This window comes from Brienomyrus brachyistius, chromosome 15, assembly GCF_023856365.1.
Source record: "Brienomyrus brachyistius isolate T26 chromosome 15, BBRACH_0.4, whole genome shotgun sequence".
NCBI classification, from domain to species: Eukaryota; Metazoa; Chordata; class Actinopteri; order Osteoglossiformes; family Mormyridae; genus Brienomyrus; species Brienomyrus brachyistius.
Genome location: NC_064547.1, coordinates 18,078,625 through 18,097,259, shown reverse-complemented (window position 1 = coordinate 18,097,259; position 18,635 = coordinate 18,078,625). Strand labels below are relative to the sequence as shown.

Genomic DNA, 18,635 nt, shown 5'->3' with positions numbered 1-18,635 from the left:
AGTTGCCTCGACCCAATATGCAACAAAATAGGTCACCTCCGCCCATAAATATAGCTTTTTATTTAAATTAAGTTGTCCCCACCCCTCCCCTCAAATATCAAACTGTCCTACACTGTTGCATTCAGAGTTTAGAAAAATGCAAGTCATCCTGCCAGAGATACTCCCAGTAGATCAGTAACCATGTTCTAGCTGAATTCACGCAGAATGGGGGGGGGGGGGGGCGCGGTTAAATCTGGGCCAGTCCTGGGGGTAAAGTGGGCGGATATAGATTTTATCAGTCCGAATATGAACTTTCTACCCCGGTTTACTGTCGCAGTTCCATCTGCAGTTTATTTTCCCGCAAGGTCTCATAAGTAAGTAGCTTCTGACTATTTTTTCCTTTGGTATTGCTGTCGTTGCACTGTGCAAAGTACAGACGAACTAATTGTTTAAGCTGGGCTGACACATGAAGAGGTTGAGTAATAAATGTAATGATTTTTGTAAAGCACGTTGATCCTCAATGTCTCCTCTGGAATTCATACTGCAGCAGCCTTGTGTTGGGCACGGGATTTGTACGTGTTAGTTCACAGCACGTTCAAAGTGTGACCTTCACTCTGTTACTCAACCGATCGTGGCGATACGTGTGCAAGTAGGAGGAAGAAAAAATCTGATTATAGCTGTGCATTGCAAGTTTATACCAGCTACAATTGTTACAAAAGTTATATGTCGATCACGATCTATCGTGTATTGACACCCGATGATGAATTTTTGCAATAGGGTTTGTAATAACGCCAAATAATCTATTAACAGTATTAGAAATGCAAACTTTCTGTTTATATTCGACAATATAATAGCATTCATCTTAGCGGGACAACGTAAACTCTGACGTTTTGTGAAAACATTTACTTGCACAATTTGATGTGAAAATGTTCGGTTTATTAGCCGAGCAAGTTTACAGCGTATAAAAGTTTACTTTCCGTTTCTGTTTAATTGCTTGGCCTAACTGTTGCTTTTCCTCTGCAGGAAACACAAACATGTCTGCTGGCAAAGCTGAGATTGGCAAGCCTGCCCCAGACTTCACGGCTAAAGCTGTGATTCCTGGGGGCCAATTTAAAGATATCAAGCTGTCTGACTACAGAGGTACCCTTAATATCACAGATTTAGTTTGCATATTTACAACAAGTGAAAGCTTGCTTTTTTGAGCACAGATTCTCCTGAGATGAAGAGATATGAAAATTTCATTGCAAGCAAGCTCTGTTCATCAGAGGCAGAAAAAATAATAATTAAACCACTGGTTACTTTTTAATGAATTTTATTCTATTTATTGTGCACTGCCTTTCTATTCATATTAATGCTTATGAATAAACCATCCATCCTCCCTAACTGCTTATCCAGGATAGTGCAGTGCCGTCTATTGTTAATGTTATGGTTCTGTTAATAATAGTGACACATAGTCTGGAGCACTGCGTGAGACGGTGGTTGATATGGTTGCTTCTGTATCTGCAGGGAAATATGTGGTCTTCTTCTTCTACCCGCTTGACTTCACGTTTGTTTGCCCCACTGAGATCATCGCCTTCAGTGATGCGGCAGATCAGTTTAAGAAGATCAACTGTGAGGTCATTGGGGCGTCCGTGGACTCCCACTTCTGCCATCTTGCCTGGTATGTTGACTTAGTCTGCTGCATTCATGTAGATCAAAGAGCACTGCAAATTCAGGAGAATGTTAGTGCTGCTTGAATAATCATAATCATGATTATTTTGGTTAATATTGCAATTTGCACTTAATGAACTTAAAAAAATAACTTTTTACAAAGTAACTGTTTAACAGTGGATTTCCTTGAACCCGAAATGTAATTCAGCTGAGAAACAAACAAAAAGGGGCTGGAATGGGGGGGCTGCACTGGATTTATAACACAAGACAAAATGGGAGCATCACTGCAAAACAAAATGCGGCACAATGATCGTTTTACCTCAGTTATTTTGTTTTGACTATTGTTGGAAGCTAATTATTGTAACTGAAATGAAAATTTCACTAATTTGCCCAGTCCTAGTTAATACCCACTCGCTATATTACCATTCAGTTACAGATAATGCCTCACACTTCCTTGTGTTAAAACAGGTTCCCTCTCGAAGTCTGAAAACATGCGATTAGGTCAAACGGTGACTAAATTGCCCACAGTGTGTGTCAGTGTCCTGTTTTTGCTTAAATGCTGTAATCACTTTGCTGAATTGCATGTAGTTGTAAGGAGTAACATGAACAGGCACATAAACTGCAAAGTCACCTCCTCCGCAACTGCTGTGTATTTATATATGCTGGCATTTGTTGTACTGCAGGACAAACACACCACGCAAAGAGGGGGGTCTTGGCCAAATGAAAATCCCGCTGGTGGCCGACACCCAGCGCTCCATCTCTCAGGCCTATGGTGTGCTGAAGGAGGATGAAGGCATCGCCTACCGGTGAGGTTTGTGGTGCAGTAGCTGTGACGTAGAACCTGCTATCCCACGCTGGCCCAGATCTTGCCCAGAGCTTCTGCCACTGTGGTCCAAAACTTTTTATTGGAATTCCTTGTCAGGGTATCTAATTGATGGTGAAGATTTCCTGTGTAGTGAAAATGACTTTTTGTCATGAAATGTTTTGGTTTTATCTCATTTATCCTCAGTGGCCTGTTTATCATTGACAACAAGGGCATTCTGAGACAGATCACAATCAATGACCTCCCTGTGGGCCGGTCTGTGGACGAGACGCTTCGCCTGGTGCAGGCCTTCCAGTTCACGGATAAACATGGAGAAGGTACCGGAGACACGGAACACACCTTCGGCTCCAAGCCACGCCTCTTCTTTAAATACATTGGTCAAGAAAGATTTCGCCACAGAACAGCCAATGGGTGTCTTTTACGCACTTTTTAAAACGCTGATCTCAGAAATGCACTGAGAACTTTGCTATCACTTTTAGTTTTTGAGTGACATTATTTCTAGGCCAAATTGATAGTATATAATTCCTTATTAAGAATATATCGATAAATTAAAGTTTAGTTTAGGAAAAATGATTGTATTTCTATTAGCGAAGATTTTTAAGACTTATCTGGGCACAAAGTACTGTAAGGCAGTTCAGACGTTTTGAGATAAGGATCCTGCTCTCTATTTAACATGGAAACACAATATAATGACCAGTGGAGTGACCGTTAATATATATATAATGACCGTTTGCTGAACTCTGCTGGACCATTAAGAGGGATGTTCCGGAGGCCGAATAGAGCAGAAAATCATACATGTCTACCTTTTAGATGAGTCACCTCCACATACACATATACTGTAAATATACATACAGCATACAGTTTTATTGCATGTCAATCAAAATCCTTGTGCAGTAAGGAAACTCCAATTACATATTTGAATTCCGCACAAAAAAATACCCTTTTGATTTGTGTGACAAAAAGAAAGTAGAAATTTGTTGACCAGTGTTATTTTATGTCATGTTCCTTTGAGCCTGTGTCCATGTAATTAGAACAGTTTCTGCATAGCGGAAGGTTGTGAGGGGAACTGTAATGTAATGTAGTGACGCCCATTTATTGCCTGACAGTATGTCCTGCTGGCTGGAAGCCCGGAAGTGACACTATCAAGCCCGACGTCCAGAAAAGCAAGGAATATTTCTCCAAGCAAAAATAAATCTCTGCATCCCCCTACATTTCAGAATGTAGTTCTGCTGTTGGAAGTCCCCTGATTTACCAGCGTAAAAAGTTGAGTTGCCAAAGTGGTTCCTGGATATTGAAGATTGTTGCACTGACTAATTTCATTCTAGGAACTTCTGTGTCATGCTGTTTCATTACAATGTCTCTCACTGATGCTACATTTACCATTAAAATGGTTTTCCTCTGTAAGAATGTTCTCAGTTTGGCACCTTACTTGTGGTGAGGTGACCTTTCACCATGTATGATTTACACACGTGCTCTGTGGACCAGTGGAATTCTCATGCTCCTGTGACAGGGCAGGGGACAGGTGGAGTAGTGCAATAAAAGACAAGAGAGTAATGTAGGAATGAGTATCAAAGAAGTAATACATGTGTGCCACATAGAACACGGACCACAGTATAGAAAAACAAATAAGCCTATAGTGCAGATAAAGTGCAGGTAGAATCATAAGAACACCGACATGATGCTATGGGGGCACAGATGCTGGTCACTGGTTTAGCAGACTAATGGCCTGGTGAAGGAAACCATCTTTAAACCGGGTGGGTAGAACTTTCCAGAAGGCAGGAGTTATTTTAAGCTTAAGAGACAGGACTGATAGATCTTAATATTATTTTGAAATTTGTTGTAATGTTATTTAAAGATTATTTGCAGTTCATTTCTCCAGCATTGTGTATGTGAAGCTGGCTCCTCTGTTAGAGACAGCAGTCTAATTCCTTGAATAATACCGGACAAATTCAGGAGTGAGGCAACAGCAGACAAAGTGTAGGTTGTTTAGGCGAAAGCAACTGGATCTTTGATTGTAAAATAGTGGTTTAAACATCTCGTAGCTTACTGGTGATAGTCCAATCTGCAGCAATATCATTTTGGTGGAAAAATCTGAAACATTTCCAGAAGGCAGTATCACCTCTGGGTTTGGAAATCATTTCTGAGTCTGAGAAGAGGGTGAGGCAGGCAAGTTTCAAGTTGTATTTGTTACTTACAGATACACACTCTACATGCCTGCAGTGAAATTTCCCCACCTTGTCCTCAAAGGTAAAGACATTAGACACGTGTGTGTGTGTGTGTGTGTGTATCTATGTATATACAATAAAAGTGAAAATTACCAAAATATTTGACAGTAAAAACGAGGTAATAATATAAATATCTGTACATACATAAGGGAGCATACGTCAGACAGATGTGAAGTGAGGAATGACCGAAACAGTGTGGTGACACTACACAAGGATTAGCGGCATGATTAGTCGTTAGCCGGACAGCCTGAGGAACAAACTTGATCTTGTCCCTCCGCGTTGGTCTCCCGACCGCAGCACAGGCCGTTGGTGGGCTGGACAGGATGTTCAGCTCACATGCTCCTCATACTATAAATAACTCATTTTTTGTTTACTTTTATACTCAGGAATTTGTCCCGCTCCCAGCCGCTTGCCACTGTATATCATTTCTTTGATTCACGCGGAAATCCCTCCCTTCTCCAATCCCCGTGTGCCCTGATTCTTCTCGCAGTCCTGACGAGAGCGCGTCTAATAAGGTTTATATTAAAATTTATTTGAAAGCACTGTAAGAACTTCAGCAACTTCTAAGGCACGTAATTGCACCCTATACGTCAGAGTTATATCTCATAGTTGTTGTTTTTTTTTGCGCCTCTAGGTGGCGATATATACGCGAGGCGCGTGTATTTTGCGTGTCTTTGGACCTCGGGCTGCGGATCTGTTTCCTCCACTCGCCGTGATTACGCAAGCGCTTGGCTTTGCGAGTAACCGACTGTACGAGTAACGGAGCATGTGTCGTTGTGAAGCCGTTCTACTAATGTACACTGAACAGTATATGAGATGTCAAAGTCAGAGTTCACTTCATTGGTCAATTACACTTAAATGTACTAGGAATTTGTATTCATGATTAAAAATATACAAATAGTTTATTATTTGTTTGTTTATTACGTTTGACAATTTGGCCACATTGTGTGATTGTGCAGGTGAGTGTGTGCTCTGTGATGTATCCCACCCAGAGTGCCCTCTGCCTCTTGCTCTGAATTCTCTTAGATAGGCTCCAGGCTTACTGTGACCCTGTACTACACCAGTGATTATTTACATTTCGTCTTTATTTATTCAGCTTTACAGTATTTAGCTTTACACTTTTATCCAAAGCTACATGCTATTGACAAAGCAGAGTAACTTACTGTAACATTTTTTTTTTACAGTTTGTTTACGCGTTAAAGGAATTTCACTGTTTTCCCTGTTGCTTTCAATGTATGTGCACAGAAGAAACATACAAAAAACAACAACAAAAAACAGGTATATCGTACGTACAGATACAGATGCGTGGGTGTGTGTGTAACAAAAACAAACAATGCAGTGCGGTATTGTCACGCACGGAGCAGGGAATCGGGCGAACACAGAGTTTATTCAGGGAATCAGGAACTCAGAGGACTTGCACACGTATGACATTAATGACGCGGATTTAAATACACAACAGCAGTCAACATTACTCAAAACTGCGGGGAACGCGGGGATTCCACAAGAGGTAGAGAGAGGGGCGTGGCACACGTGAGGATCAAACGAGCGGGACATGACAAGTATGTATAATAAGACTGAAACGAGGGGACCGTAGTGCAAACGTGCGGAGTGCAAATATGCTGGAATAAATATGGATTAAATATGAAATTAATAACTGGTTACTATGTATATGTGAGGTAAGTGGCCTTGACAGTACATTCATATGCAGGACATACAGTATATATATATATGGCACACTTAGATTTCAGTTTGCAGGTATACAGTAGATGTTTAGTGTTAACGTGTTTATTGCTCAAGTATTGTCTGAGACACTGTGTCTGCTTTAAGTGTTCATCGGAGTGACAGTCTGTGGAAAGAGACCGATGATGTGTCTGGTTGTTTTGGCGTACAGTGCTTTGTAGCGCCTGCCGGAGGGGAGGAGTTGGAACAGGTTGTTCAAAGGGTTGTGGGGGTTATGGGACGAATGAATCAGCTAATTGTAATTGCTGCTGAGAAATACAAGTTCTGAATAAGCTGCAGTTTCATAACAATATTTGGGTATTTGTGTTTGTTGCTCATCACCGTTGCTATGCCCTCAGAGGGGAACGGTTTAGAGATCGGGAAAGACGGGCGTTGCTTCTGTCAAGTGTGTATGATCTTAGCGATAACCTTTCGAGGAATTTAGAGCTTTTTTACTCTAAACATGGTTTCCTTATTAATTTTTGTCTTGTTCCGCTATAGTGCAAAAACAAGTTCTAAATAGAATATAAATCTGTTAGACATGTAATTATTTACCAGACACTTTATCCAAAGCCATTTACAGGTAAGGGAAGGGGAGGATATCATGAATATACTCAGATGCAATACAGTACAATCTAAACATTGACAAAACAATGTTACCAGACAACTCGCCAAACCGCCTACAAAGGAGAATGATAGTACTAAAAGTAATTGTTTATTATGCCTTTTTACATTCGAACCTTAAGTTATCATTCACAACCTGTAATTCGTCACAAATGTGACGGCGACTTTTCCATTAAAACGCTACAGTAATGCTTTTCTTCTCGACAACGCTCGTCTGCGCAAATACAGTCGCTTTCAGTAGCAAGAAGGGACTGGTTTAGTTGAATGATATTTTTGATACTTTCTTGAATCCATTCTGCTGAAAATGTTCTTCTGTTCTGTCGTCGTATGATATAATGCGGCGTTTAACTTCATATTCAGCGCCGTCACGCCTGGAAATGATCTGACATCGACCCACAGACAAAACAAAATTTCACCACTCACTCTAAACCCCGCGTGTGCGATACAGCTAACAAGTCGTATTGCAAGTCGTCCAGCCATAAGGAAAAGACTCTGGGGGGGGGGCAATTTATAGCAAACCACCCTGCCACAGAATGCCCCCCCTGTCTAACTCTGGCTGGGAAAATGCTACATGCACCTAACTTGCACCAGATACTCATATTTACCCCTTATTTGGGCTGTATAAATTACTTTGAGCTGGGCCATTAGGAAAAGATTCTAGCTGGGGGGGCATTTTATAGCAGGCCACCTTGCCACAGAATGCCCCCCCCCCCCCTGTGTAACTCTGGCTGGGAAAACCCTACATGCACCAAACTTGCAGCAGATACGCATATTTACCCCTTATTTGTGCTGTATAAATTACTTTGGGCTGGGCCATTAGGAAAAGATTCCAGCTGGGGGGGGGGGGGGGGGGGGGGTGGGGGGGGTGGGGGTGGCTGGGGGTACACAGGTAAAGCTATTCTGCCAGGTGGAAGCACTGCTATTTTTTCTTTTACAAACAATCGTGAAATTATTTCAATAATCTTTTAAGTAATTACTTTTATTTTGAATTTTTTTATGTTGTATACGTTGTTAAAATTATGAACTTGTAGTGAGTGAAATAATATTTTAATTGCAGTATTTTGTTTTAATTAAAAAAATCAATTCATTAATAGGTCCATATTAAAGAACCCCACGTCAGTTTTACTTGGTTATGGCTGAGCTATAGTTGTGACTGTTGTTTAAATTTAGACACATGGACCTTTATTGAGCAGCTATTATTTAGAGCCATTGCTACTTTAATGTTTGATCAGCAGCTGAGGAAAAAGGAAAGACGATTTTGCTTTTTTTTTTCCAGAAAAAGCCTACAAATGAAGAGGCTATGCAAATCCTGTCAAATATTGATGCCACTGGATCGACCCTCTCGGGACCTCGTATTGTAAAGGCAGACTTCAAAGAGAAGGTGGATGCCCTGATTTTACAAGTTGACATCCTTCTGTAGTACTTATATCAATCATGGTGGGCATGGTGGTGCAGTGGTTAGCACCGTTGCCTCACACCTCTGGTTTGAGTCTCCGCCTGGGTTATATGTGTGTCGCGTTTGCATGTTCTCCCCAAAGGGGATTTACGGCCCAAAGACATGCTGAGGCTAATTGGAGTTACTAAATAGCCCGTTGCATGTGTGAGTGAATGGTGTGCGAGTGTGCCCTCTCCAAGAGAGTAAAATAGATGTGAGACTAGTATGGATGGTACCAGTGATCAAAACACTTGATACCAGTGTTTCGTACTGCATGCGCTGACCCCAGTTAAAATGCAGCCCAAAAGCTTCACTGAGAAAAAGGCTTGTTTGAACTCGAGCTCCCTGAGTGGCGAATGTCGGCAGAGGCGGAGCCACTTTCTCTTTTTTTTTTCCAAAGCGGATTCTTTCTAAAAATTCCCGTTCGGCTCCCACCGCAAGTTCTTAAACCTTCAGCGTTCACATTTAAAGAACTGCCTTTGTTCTACTTCTGTTAGCGTTAGGAATAAATGTCTTGAAGCTAATTTTCGTGATCGTTTTTTAACTGATGTTCGTTTTATAAGAAACTTCAAAATTCAAGAAGAACTTTTCGCGTATATTATTGCTCAAATAAACGCGTATTTAGTTTCGATTACTGATTAAAAATATTTTGTTAAATTCTGATGTTTATATATTAGGACTCACTTAATTTCGTTCCCCCTTGTATAAAGATTGAAGAAGAATCTACATTTTCAGTCTTGATGTTCTTTTTTGCCTGCATGTTTTGTCTTTTTTATTTTAGGAAGGGTTTAAACAATTGTGCGTTTTAAACCTGACATATGCAATAACTTTGAGTAGTTGTTTTAGTCATTGGGTATATTATGTATATTATGTGCTTATGTAATTGTAGGCTACGTCTAATCATGAACAAATGGGCAATGATTTTACTGATTTTAATTTCAAAACTGGAGCGTTACCTAACGTCTCGCGCCTCTACTAGATTTCCTATTAATATTGTAACATGTTTTACGTTAAAGTCTTTAAAATTTGCCTGTCTGCGGACCTATTAATAGATTAGTCGCTTGTTGGAGAGTTAGATTCCGTATTTTAATGTATGCATGTGAGAAACGTATACGATTTTAATGTGTTTTTTTTAAATATATAAATTGTAATAGTTCTAACATGGCGAAGAGAAGTATGTGGAAATACCGTGTTTCGTTATGACTCACGGGGGGGATTTTATCTTGAAATCCCCCGACGCTTGGAAACCCCCTCATCACGGAAGCGCTTCCTGCCACGTTCGCATTATCGCATTAGAGTTTTGTAGCCGTAAATGGTTAGTTAATATTAATGTACTTTTCTCACACTCTCAGAAAATGGGTAAAAATGCGTACCTTTGCTTGCTGCTCGGGCTGCACCCTCAAGGACCTGCCAATTATACCCTTAGATGTAGGTAAATGTACCTTGTAAGGTACAGAAATGGACTCTGGGGAACATTTCTGTACCATTAATGGTACACTAATACTGTTTGTACCTTTGGGATGTTCCTCGGAGTCCATTTCTATACCTTAAAACTTACGATTACAAGCTGGGTACAGCCCCGAAGACAAGCAAAGGTATACAATGTTTTACCCCTTTTCTGAGTGTAAGAGCTCAGGAAATACAGGCGTTGTTTCTACATAAGGTATACTTAAATGTTTTAGTAATATAGCCTACATATGAAATAATGCATTGATTTATGATGCGCAGTAACACAATACACCGAAAAATTGAGATAATAATTAGGTGAATCCATTTATATAGTAACTTCGGTTGCAAAAAATACGTACCCAAGCAGGGAGAGGTACACCCTGGAAGGATCTGGATGGGAACGAACATTCAGCGTTAATTTAGCCTACCTTGCCTGCATTAGCGTATCTGTAGGGGTGGATTTGCCATTCTGGCATGCAGAATTTTTCATGGGGGGGGGGGGCCGTGGGGAACCCCAAAGTCCACGGGATAGGGGTGTTCTGTCACTCTAGTATTATGAGTGCGGAGGAAGTGAAGGGAAGTGCCGTGTGCAGAGGACTGGCTGATTTGGTTACGAGGGCACTTGCGAGGGCGGGTTTTTTGGTTGCTTTACACTATATATAAAGGAACCGTCAGGCAATTTTACGTTGGATAAAATCATTGTAACCCAGCGGATTGGTAGGTATTTAGATCTTTTTTTGGCCAGATATGCATAGAATTACCGCAAAACATTCAAAATTACCATTGTCTTTGGTGCGCTTAGTTGTGTTATACTTTACTCTGGTCGTAGCCTAAAAACAACTACTTTTTTCTCGGTGGTTTATTTGTATTATTGTTTGTTGTAATATACATTTGTACTATTAACTAAAGTGTTAACCTATGTGCCAAGTTTAAGGTGAGCTCTCTAGACAGGGAGTTTGACTTGGTGTTTCGTGCTCAGACACACAATAATATGGACAAATGATGTTGAGAATTTAACGTACAAGAAAAAACGTCGCTGCTTTGAAATAGGCACGTTTTACCCATATAAGGTCAATTCTTCTCCTGAGGCAGATTGCTGCAAAGGACGTGAAAACAATGGAAACATAATTAAATCTTTCTTTTTAGAACTTGAATACGAAACTGAGGCTTATTGCTTTTAGGTATAATTGTCCAGGTTAAAATATGATCTAATAAGAATTCCAATGACCACATTTACATGGAACATTTTACCAATTTAATTTCATTTTCTTTTCACACAGAGGAATCTCTGTCAAGACGGCTTCAGAGTTTGGTTTTCATGTGGAGGTGAAATCGGTTTGAACCGGGATCAATAAAGTCACAAAAATTTTGAACAACAGGAATGTTTTATTATTTTACAAATTTGCAGTGTTTTTCTTATCTTTTATTGCACTTTCAGTTCAATTAGTGCTGAGATCAGATTGAGGCTCCTTTCACAGTTGCGATATATTTACCTAAACACACGACACGGTTAATGACACAAAAAATATGTAGAAAATTAAACAGGAAACAACACATTGCTATGCGAAAGCTTTTGGGAAACCCCCGATGTTACTGAGGTACAGCGCGGTCCTGGGAGTTTAGGTACTTCCCAAATCCAGCTTCTTAGCTTTTGCACGAAGGTTAAACATTCAGATGAGACTGTTCACAGTGGAGATAATGCTCATCACAAACTAACAAGATGCCGTCATTCTCTACTAAATCTCAGGTGAGTTATTCGGTTATACGTTAAATATTAAAAATTCATTGGCTGGTATGGTTTTGCTTCAAAACAATATATTTCGCAATTGATATGGTACGGGCTCTTATTTTGAGTTTGTTTTTTTAATTCATAGCGGTCAAAGCTGGGCGATAGAGCGGACAGGATGCCAGTCCTTTACCGGGCACCTGCTATCCACAATCAGACACTATGGGAAAATCAGAGACGTTAATTTACCGAACTACATGTCTTTCGGTAACAGAGGGAACCCGCGCAACAGGGGGAGAACAAATTCCACACACAGAGCTATAATGAGTCAAATGTACAACCCTGGAGGTCATGTCATCACTTACTATTTTTCCTGTCAAAGTAATCATATACTTAAAAATAAGTGATAATATATATACTACTTACATGGCAGCAATAAGAAGAGATTGATCCTGCTGTTATTTATGCATCTGATTCTAGCAAATTATATTTACAAATCTACATCGGGAACATGGGCGTCGTTAGGTCCGATCACTCGGGGCTATAGCTATATAGCCTATAGCTATAGCCCCGATATTTTATCCCCGATGCCTTGATCTTCATTCAAAAACAAAAGTCAAGCCCCAGGTAAACTTGACTTACCCCTGATCTTTTCAATAGCTATAAACCCACCTGCTCGGGAATAATATACTACAAAGTCACCGGTTAGCCAAAAAAGAAAAACTAAATGATTGACAGGGGAGAACGTGCAGGCTCAGAGCTGATGGTCCCTACATTGAAAATCGATAGAAAAAATTCTGTAGAACAACAAGAAAAACACACTACAGCTATATATTGGGAAGCTTCTGGAAAGTAACAAAATTGATGATTATAAGACAATATTCCCAAAACACATAATTAATTATATTATTAGTTTTATTTATTTCGTTTAGGTCCTGGAAGTTTAGGTACTTCCCAAACCCAGCCTCTTAGCCTTTGCACTACAGAGAAATCGTATGAGTCTGTTCACAGTGAAGATAATGATCACCACAAAGACGTAGTGATAGACCATTTTACTAATATGGCTAACATTTTATATAAACCCTGCTTTTTTGCAGTCTAGCCTTTTCTGTTATCGTTGTACGCATGCTGGAACTGAAGAAACCATGCGCTATTGATTCAGTAGATAAAATCCCCTGCACTACATTAAGGAAAATAAATGTCATTCCGTAAAACGTCAGATTCCTTAACGAATTCAAACACACCTGCACCTGGACTGCGAGATGAAAATATATGAGTGATGGGTTTAATAGTGTAACATCAGTATGCAGTTTCCTGTGGTCTAGAACAGATTAAGATACGTAAAGTCAGATACGGAAATACTATCAGGATTCCAGCGTATGTCTATAATCATCTCAACGAGGAGGCTATAAAAGCCTATAGATTCAGAATCCCGTTACTCCATCAGGGTTACATGAAATTCACGCAACTTGTTAGATAAACCACGAAATAGCTTCAAGCCTCCTGTCGGCGTTAGGCGACAATGGTATCCGGATTCGACAATTGATTTCTAATGTGATATATTTTAGAAGTAAAACGACAGATCGCCGATTCGATCGCTCTGAATGTTTTCCATGCTAGTTTTATTCTAACCCAAATAAAAATGCGTTGCCAACCGAAACATGCTTAGCTTTCCCTATTTATTATTGATTCTGTTTTGAGGCCACCAACCAGGAAACATAACACTAGAAGCAAAACTGATTGTATCTGTAACTTTACACTCTCAGAGGTATAGTATATATAAATATTATTCATATTCATCATATGGCTGACATGCCAAATGCTTTGCTGTTACTATACGAGTAAGATCTATTAATGAAATGCACGAATTCATTTATGAAATACGTATTTTTTGTTTAGGAATATGAAGTGACCGTCAACCATGAAATCGACGGTAATTCACAGATTGTTTTGTATTCACATTATTAATTTTATGATATAATTCCGTTTTAGTTCACAAGATTTTAATCGTGTCTGCTCTCGCCACAGCAGATGAGAGCCGAAAAGTCCACCTCTGTGTGCTACTGCTGCTGCTGGCTCTACTGCTTTTGCTGATCTTCAGGCTGCAGTCTAGAGTATCCTCACCTTCGGTGGCGCAAAGGACGGGTAACATCCGGATCAGAGCCAACATTTGCGTTCTTACTCCTCCTGGAAAGTTATAACTCGGCGTAGCTTCTGGCTTTTTAAAATAATAATTTCTGACGTATATGTGACTGACAGAGCAGGACTGGGCACAGGAAAGGGAACACGCTTGCTGGGATGTCAGACCACTTCAGAGCAGATGTTTACATACCACAGGGGCGTTTCTAACGAAATCAGTGGCCGACTCAAATTTACTTGGGCTGGACTTTAGGAACTTTGGCATCATGCCTAAAATACTCGCTGCAATCATGCCAAGCTTTAAGACCTAAGAACGCCCATGCATACTATTACAATTTGTTTTTTTTATTGATAACACGTACTCAGACACAGGAAGAGCACAGAAGCCCAGCAGAGAGAACTGAGGTTGGGAGGAAACCACTCGGCACTGGTGGTGTGAGGCTAGGATACTGCTCACTGAATCACTGTGAAACTGCAAAAATATTGTAACCCTCTGTCCTGGGGGGGGGGGGGGGGGTTCCCATGCCACACATCACAGAACATGTGGCTGAACACATTCTGAATGCGAAGCTAAACCATCACATACACACAGACACACATTCACACACAGTCATACTCCTTGGATAATTCAGAGACTCCACTTAACCTAACTACTTTCCTTTAAACTTCTTCAGATGGAAATAAGAATGATTTACAACTATATATTGCCATATAATATTAAGTAAGTATTATCCATGCAGCTGTAAGGTATTGCCACCGTGGCACAATATTAAAATATGACAAAATTTGTCAGGACCGTCGATCGGCGGTAGCGGCGATCGGGCAGGAAATAGGGTCGGCAAACAAGGTACGGGAAATAAAGGGGATTTATTAGGGTAACGAGGGTTGGGGAACATCTGACACGGACAAACAGAGAATCCACAATGACGGACACCGGGAACGGGTAAGACCAAGGCTTAAATAAGACAAGACTAATCAAAATAAGAGGACAAAAGCTGGAGACGATCAGGGAATCACACGTGGGTCAAGCCGGGCGTGACAATATTAAAAAGCACAAAAAGACAATTGCTATGAAGCATTGGGATTCATGTATTTTGATCTTCACTGCAGACTCCATGTAAGTGAAACAACATGCCAAGCACTTCCTGTTCCCCTCCTCCCCCCAGATGCGGCTGAGCCCCCGCTTGCGGTCCAGGAGACCCAGTGTGAACTTGGTCCTTACGAGCCCACATATGACTGAAGCCAGTCCCACCGACCTTCTCATACCATGAAAAAGCCACTTCAGAAGAAAACCAGGCCAGAGATCGAGAAGGAAGGGGAGACTGGAATGACTATGATTGGCTTAATATTCTCATAGTTTAATATCCTTGTGACCCAGACCAGGGTAAACAGTTTGAAGTGGATGGATGTTTCAGCATTACTTCTGTGAGCCAACAGGAGGCAGAATAATGGAAAAGCAAAGACTGTCCAGCAACATACAGACTGGACTGGGAAAACTCCTCTAAATTCCACTGTTATTGCAGTATTTACAAGTTATGCCTCAGTACTGCAGCATTTGCCAATGACAGAGTATTAAGACTGTGTAGTAATCAGTAATAGCAATAGTAAAACGTACTGTTATTAAGTAGTAATCGGCCATAGAGACCAAAACACAGACAGGGAAACCCTTACCTATTATTTACTGTTGAATATGAGGAATAGCATTAAACATGGAATAATTAGTCTCCCATCATGGATAAAATCAGAAAGGTGTTTGAAGATGGAGGGAAATGATAGTGGTCAGAGGATTAAAAATCGCCTTGGACTTCCGACCGGTGACTGTCCTGGTGACAGTAAACCAGTGTGGGGAGGGGGATGTGTAGTGACCATAAACGTTGTTTGTTTGACTGGGGAGGGGGTTATTTATAATGATATTATCACATTATTGTACACTAAGATGGAGTGTGCTGGCATCCTCAGCCACGTGACAAGCGTATCAGTACACTTCACCTCTGTCTTATTGCCAGTGGCATTAGGCTGAATTCAGGTTCTCTCAGCCACAGAAAACCCTCCAGGCCTTGATGTCTGTACGCAAGCGTAACTGTTTACATGATCTGATGTTCATTTTCATTTCATATTCACTTTTCTCATGTAGTCAATGAAAGTTCTTTAACTTTTTTCTTTTGCATTTATTGCTCAGGAATTATTTTTTTGTCAAAACCACATCCACTCCTGAACCCAGTTAAAACCCTGTTTCCTTCCACCTACCAGTGTGTCTCGTGCTTCTCTCTCTTGTCATGTCTTACACCCACATAGAGAGGAAGCTTATTGCTTACTTTGCAGACAGTACAATGCTAACAAAATAAGCATAAACCACTAAGCTGTCCAAGTAGTACAAGTTTATCCATAAGGTGATGAAGTGTGTTCAAGCAGTGTGCAATATCAGCAATATGAATTTGCTCCAGCCAGACTAAAAAGAAATCGGACTCCATCTGTGCTAGAAGCTTGATAATTGGCGACTGTAACTCTCACAGCAAACGTCTCCAATGTCTGCAAGCTTCATTCTTCCTTTTTGTTACATGAAACCTGCGATTCACACATTACCTGCTGTCACTGCAGTGTTACTGCATGTTCCCCCAAGAGGCGAATAATGTCAAAATGTGACACCACAGATTTACACTGACAGAAAATGAATACCAATTTGTACGGTTGCTCGTCACTGGGGCTGTGCCCTCAAGGGCCTGCGAATTGTACTCAAGCAGTAGGTAAATGTACAAATTGGTACTCTTCCTGACAGTGTAGATACTCTTAATGTTATGTTCAGTGTTACCTTTTAAAAAGGCTATTTCACCTACCCTAGATGCTTGGCTAAAACCTAAGCAGGCCCAGCTTTCTCAAAATATTTTAGTCCTGCCTGCTTATGAAACACGCACGCTTTAACTCACTAGTTATGATGTGCAATATGCTGGTCCACCTTTGCAGAAACGGAACACGGGAAGTTCGACAGACGTACGACGGCGGAGCCCACCGCAAGATTTTGCGGTGTTCCCCTTTTCAAAACAGACGACCACGGAAAAATCGCAACAATGGACCTAAGACATAAGGGTGTGCAGAGAAACCGCTGGAATGTGGCATTTCTGCGCTATTTGCCAGGTTCTGAGAAGTCAGGTGATTTATTCAGAGTGCACGAGGCGTGGTCGACACGGCGCACAGTAATTTCAGATGACACGCCTGTTTGCCGACAATATCTAAACATATCTCTCTTCACTCACTAGTTGCTCAATCCTATTTGCTAGTCTATGCACTTCCATATATGTACACATTCTCTCGTTCAATGACTGCTTCCGTTAGCAACCACCACAAATACAACGTTAATTAAAAAATAATAATTTCAGACCCATACGAGCATTAATGTCCAAATTTCGTATGCATAACAACAATGCATGCAGCTATTAGTGCTTTATCAGAATGAGACAACAGTAAGCAGTGATCTTAGCAGAGCGAAGCACAGACGCGGACACGCCTATAGGTTACCGTGATTTTCACTTAGCGACCATTACCCATAACCAAGGCCGTAACATTGAGTTTAATATTGGAGCGGGGAGGTCGAGGTCTCCACACATTTATGGGGGTCCGGGGGGGGGGTGTATTGGCCAGATTTAATTATTGGGGGAGGGGGTGACCACCCCCTCGTAATTTACGACCATGTCCTTAACTATAGTCACTGGAACGGAACTCGGTGGCTAAGCGAGGACAGGGTTGCCCCTTGTGCAGAAGCTATGCTTTGGTTCATTCCTTTCCCACAGTCTTGTCAAACCGGTTCCCTTTTTCATCCCTGCTTATTACGCTTGGCATTTCTTGTTGGAGGATGTCTTACATGTCTTGCAATATGTTATTATAATCATCACATTTATGTTGTTACAATACTGTTACAATACTGCCAAATTAGTGTATGGCACCTGTAATCATTGTTAAGGTAAGTCACTGAGAATGCATGTCAAGAACGTCAAACCTCCATATCGTAATGATTTTAACTGGCAAAAACATCATACAAAACCGCACAGCACGACCAGCGCTCGAAATGGGAAAAAACACCCCCCCCCCTTTATGTACTGTTTTCGCAAAAAAAGTCCCCAGTATCCTGAAGAGTAAAACAAACACTGTGTGAAACTTTAAATTAACTGAGCCCCAGTATATTGCAATGTCACCCAATATGTTAGGAGACATTCATGGATGTACAACTTTACTCTAACAGACATCAATTCACATTAGCTCTCGTTAGTGACATTAATTTGCATATCTGAGAAATGGGAAAACTATACTGACAATTGTATTCAACATACGCTTGGTATGTTGTATAGAATTTGTGTAATTACATTGCTTGTGATAGACGCTTGTTGAAAGAACTCTGTGATAAGCTTTTATTTTTTATTTATGCATTTTGTATTGCATACCGCTTTGGCCCGTATGACCCAGTAATACTTCACTTATAAGGCAGCTCAGTTCCCATCGTGTTTAGGACCAAACCCATTAATGGCAGAATACAAACAACGCAAAAAAATTACTAAGGCAGCATGTATAGAATTTCTGAATAAAATGTTTTAGGAAGTGACATCAGTATATGACTTAATTATCCTTCGTTAAACCGGTAGGGTAGTGGAACTGAAAAACATAGTAGCTCTGTGTAAACTAATTGGAATGCGTGAATTTTACATTTTGCTTGTTTACAAACGGACGGGAAGGGAGCTCGTCGGAACGTGCGCGTGTGTGAATTCCTACCTTCAGCAGTAGTTGGAGACGGTGGACACCGTCATTTAGATGTCCAGTCATATTTAGGGATGCTACTTGTCAAAGTTTTCCCCTAAAATGAATGGGGGGAGGGGGCAA

The 18,635-nt window shown here is 40.7% G+C and overlaps 1 protein-coding gene and 1 long non-coding RNA gene across 2 annotated transcripts; one reads left to right on the top strand and one right to left on the bottom strand.

Annotated features, from left to right (window-relative positions):
* Positions 1-220: 220 nt before the first annotated feature.
* Positions 221-3,859, top strand: LOC125708837 (peroxiredoxin-1). The gene is made up of 6 exons (XM_048976676.1): positions 221-353; positions 1,003-1,119; positions 1,486-1,639; positions 2,313-2,435; positions 2,639-2,769; positions 3,559-3,859. Exons 2-6 carry the CDS (start codon positions 1,014-1,016, stop codon positions 3,642-3,644), a joined length of 600 nt encoding a protein of 199 aa, XP_048832633.1. The 5' UTR covers positions 221-353; positions 1,003-1,013; the 3' UTR covers positions 3,645-3,859.
* A 3,085-nt stretch (positions 3,860-6,944) lies between these two features.
* LOC125708843 (uncharacterized) lies at positions 6,945-10,365 on the bottom strand. The gene is made up of 2 exons (XR_007382550.1): positions 10,264-10,365; positions 6,945-7,402 (listed from the first exon to the last, which is right to left on the bottom strand). It is a non-coding gene; the product is annotated as an uncharacterized LOC125708843 (long non-coding RNA).
* Positions 10,366-18,635: the final 8,270 nt, after the last annotated feature.

Excerpts from the sequence above, each read along its gene's own strand:
- LOC125708837 (XM_048976676.1), top strand. The coding sequence starts at position 1,014 with ATGTCTGCTGGCAAAGCTGAGATTGGCAAGCCTGCCCCAGACTTCACG. Across the intron at positions 1,120-1,485 it reads CAAGCTGTCTGACTACAGAG|GGAAATATGTGGTCTTCTTC; the intron begins GTACCCTTAATA and ends CTGTATCTGCAG. Across the intron at positions 2,770-3,558 it reads CACGGATAAACATGGAGAAG|TATGTCCTGCTGGCTGGAAG; the intron begins GTACCGGAGACA and ends ATTGCCTGACAG.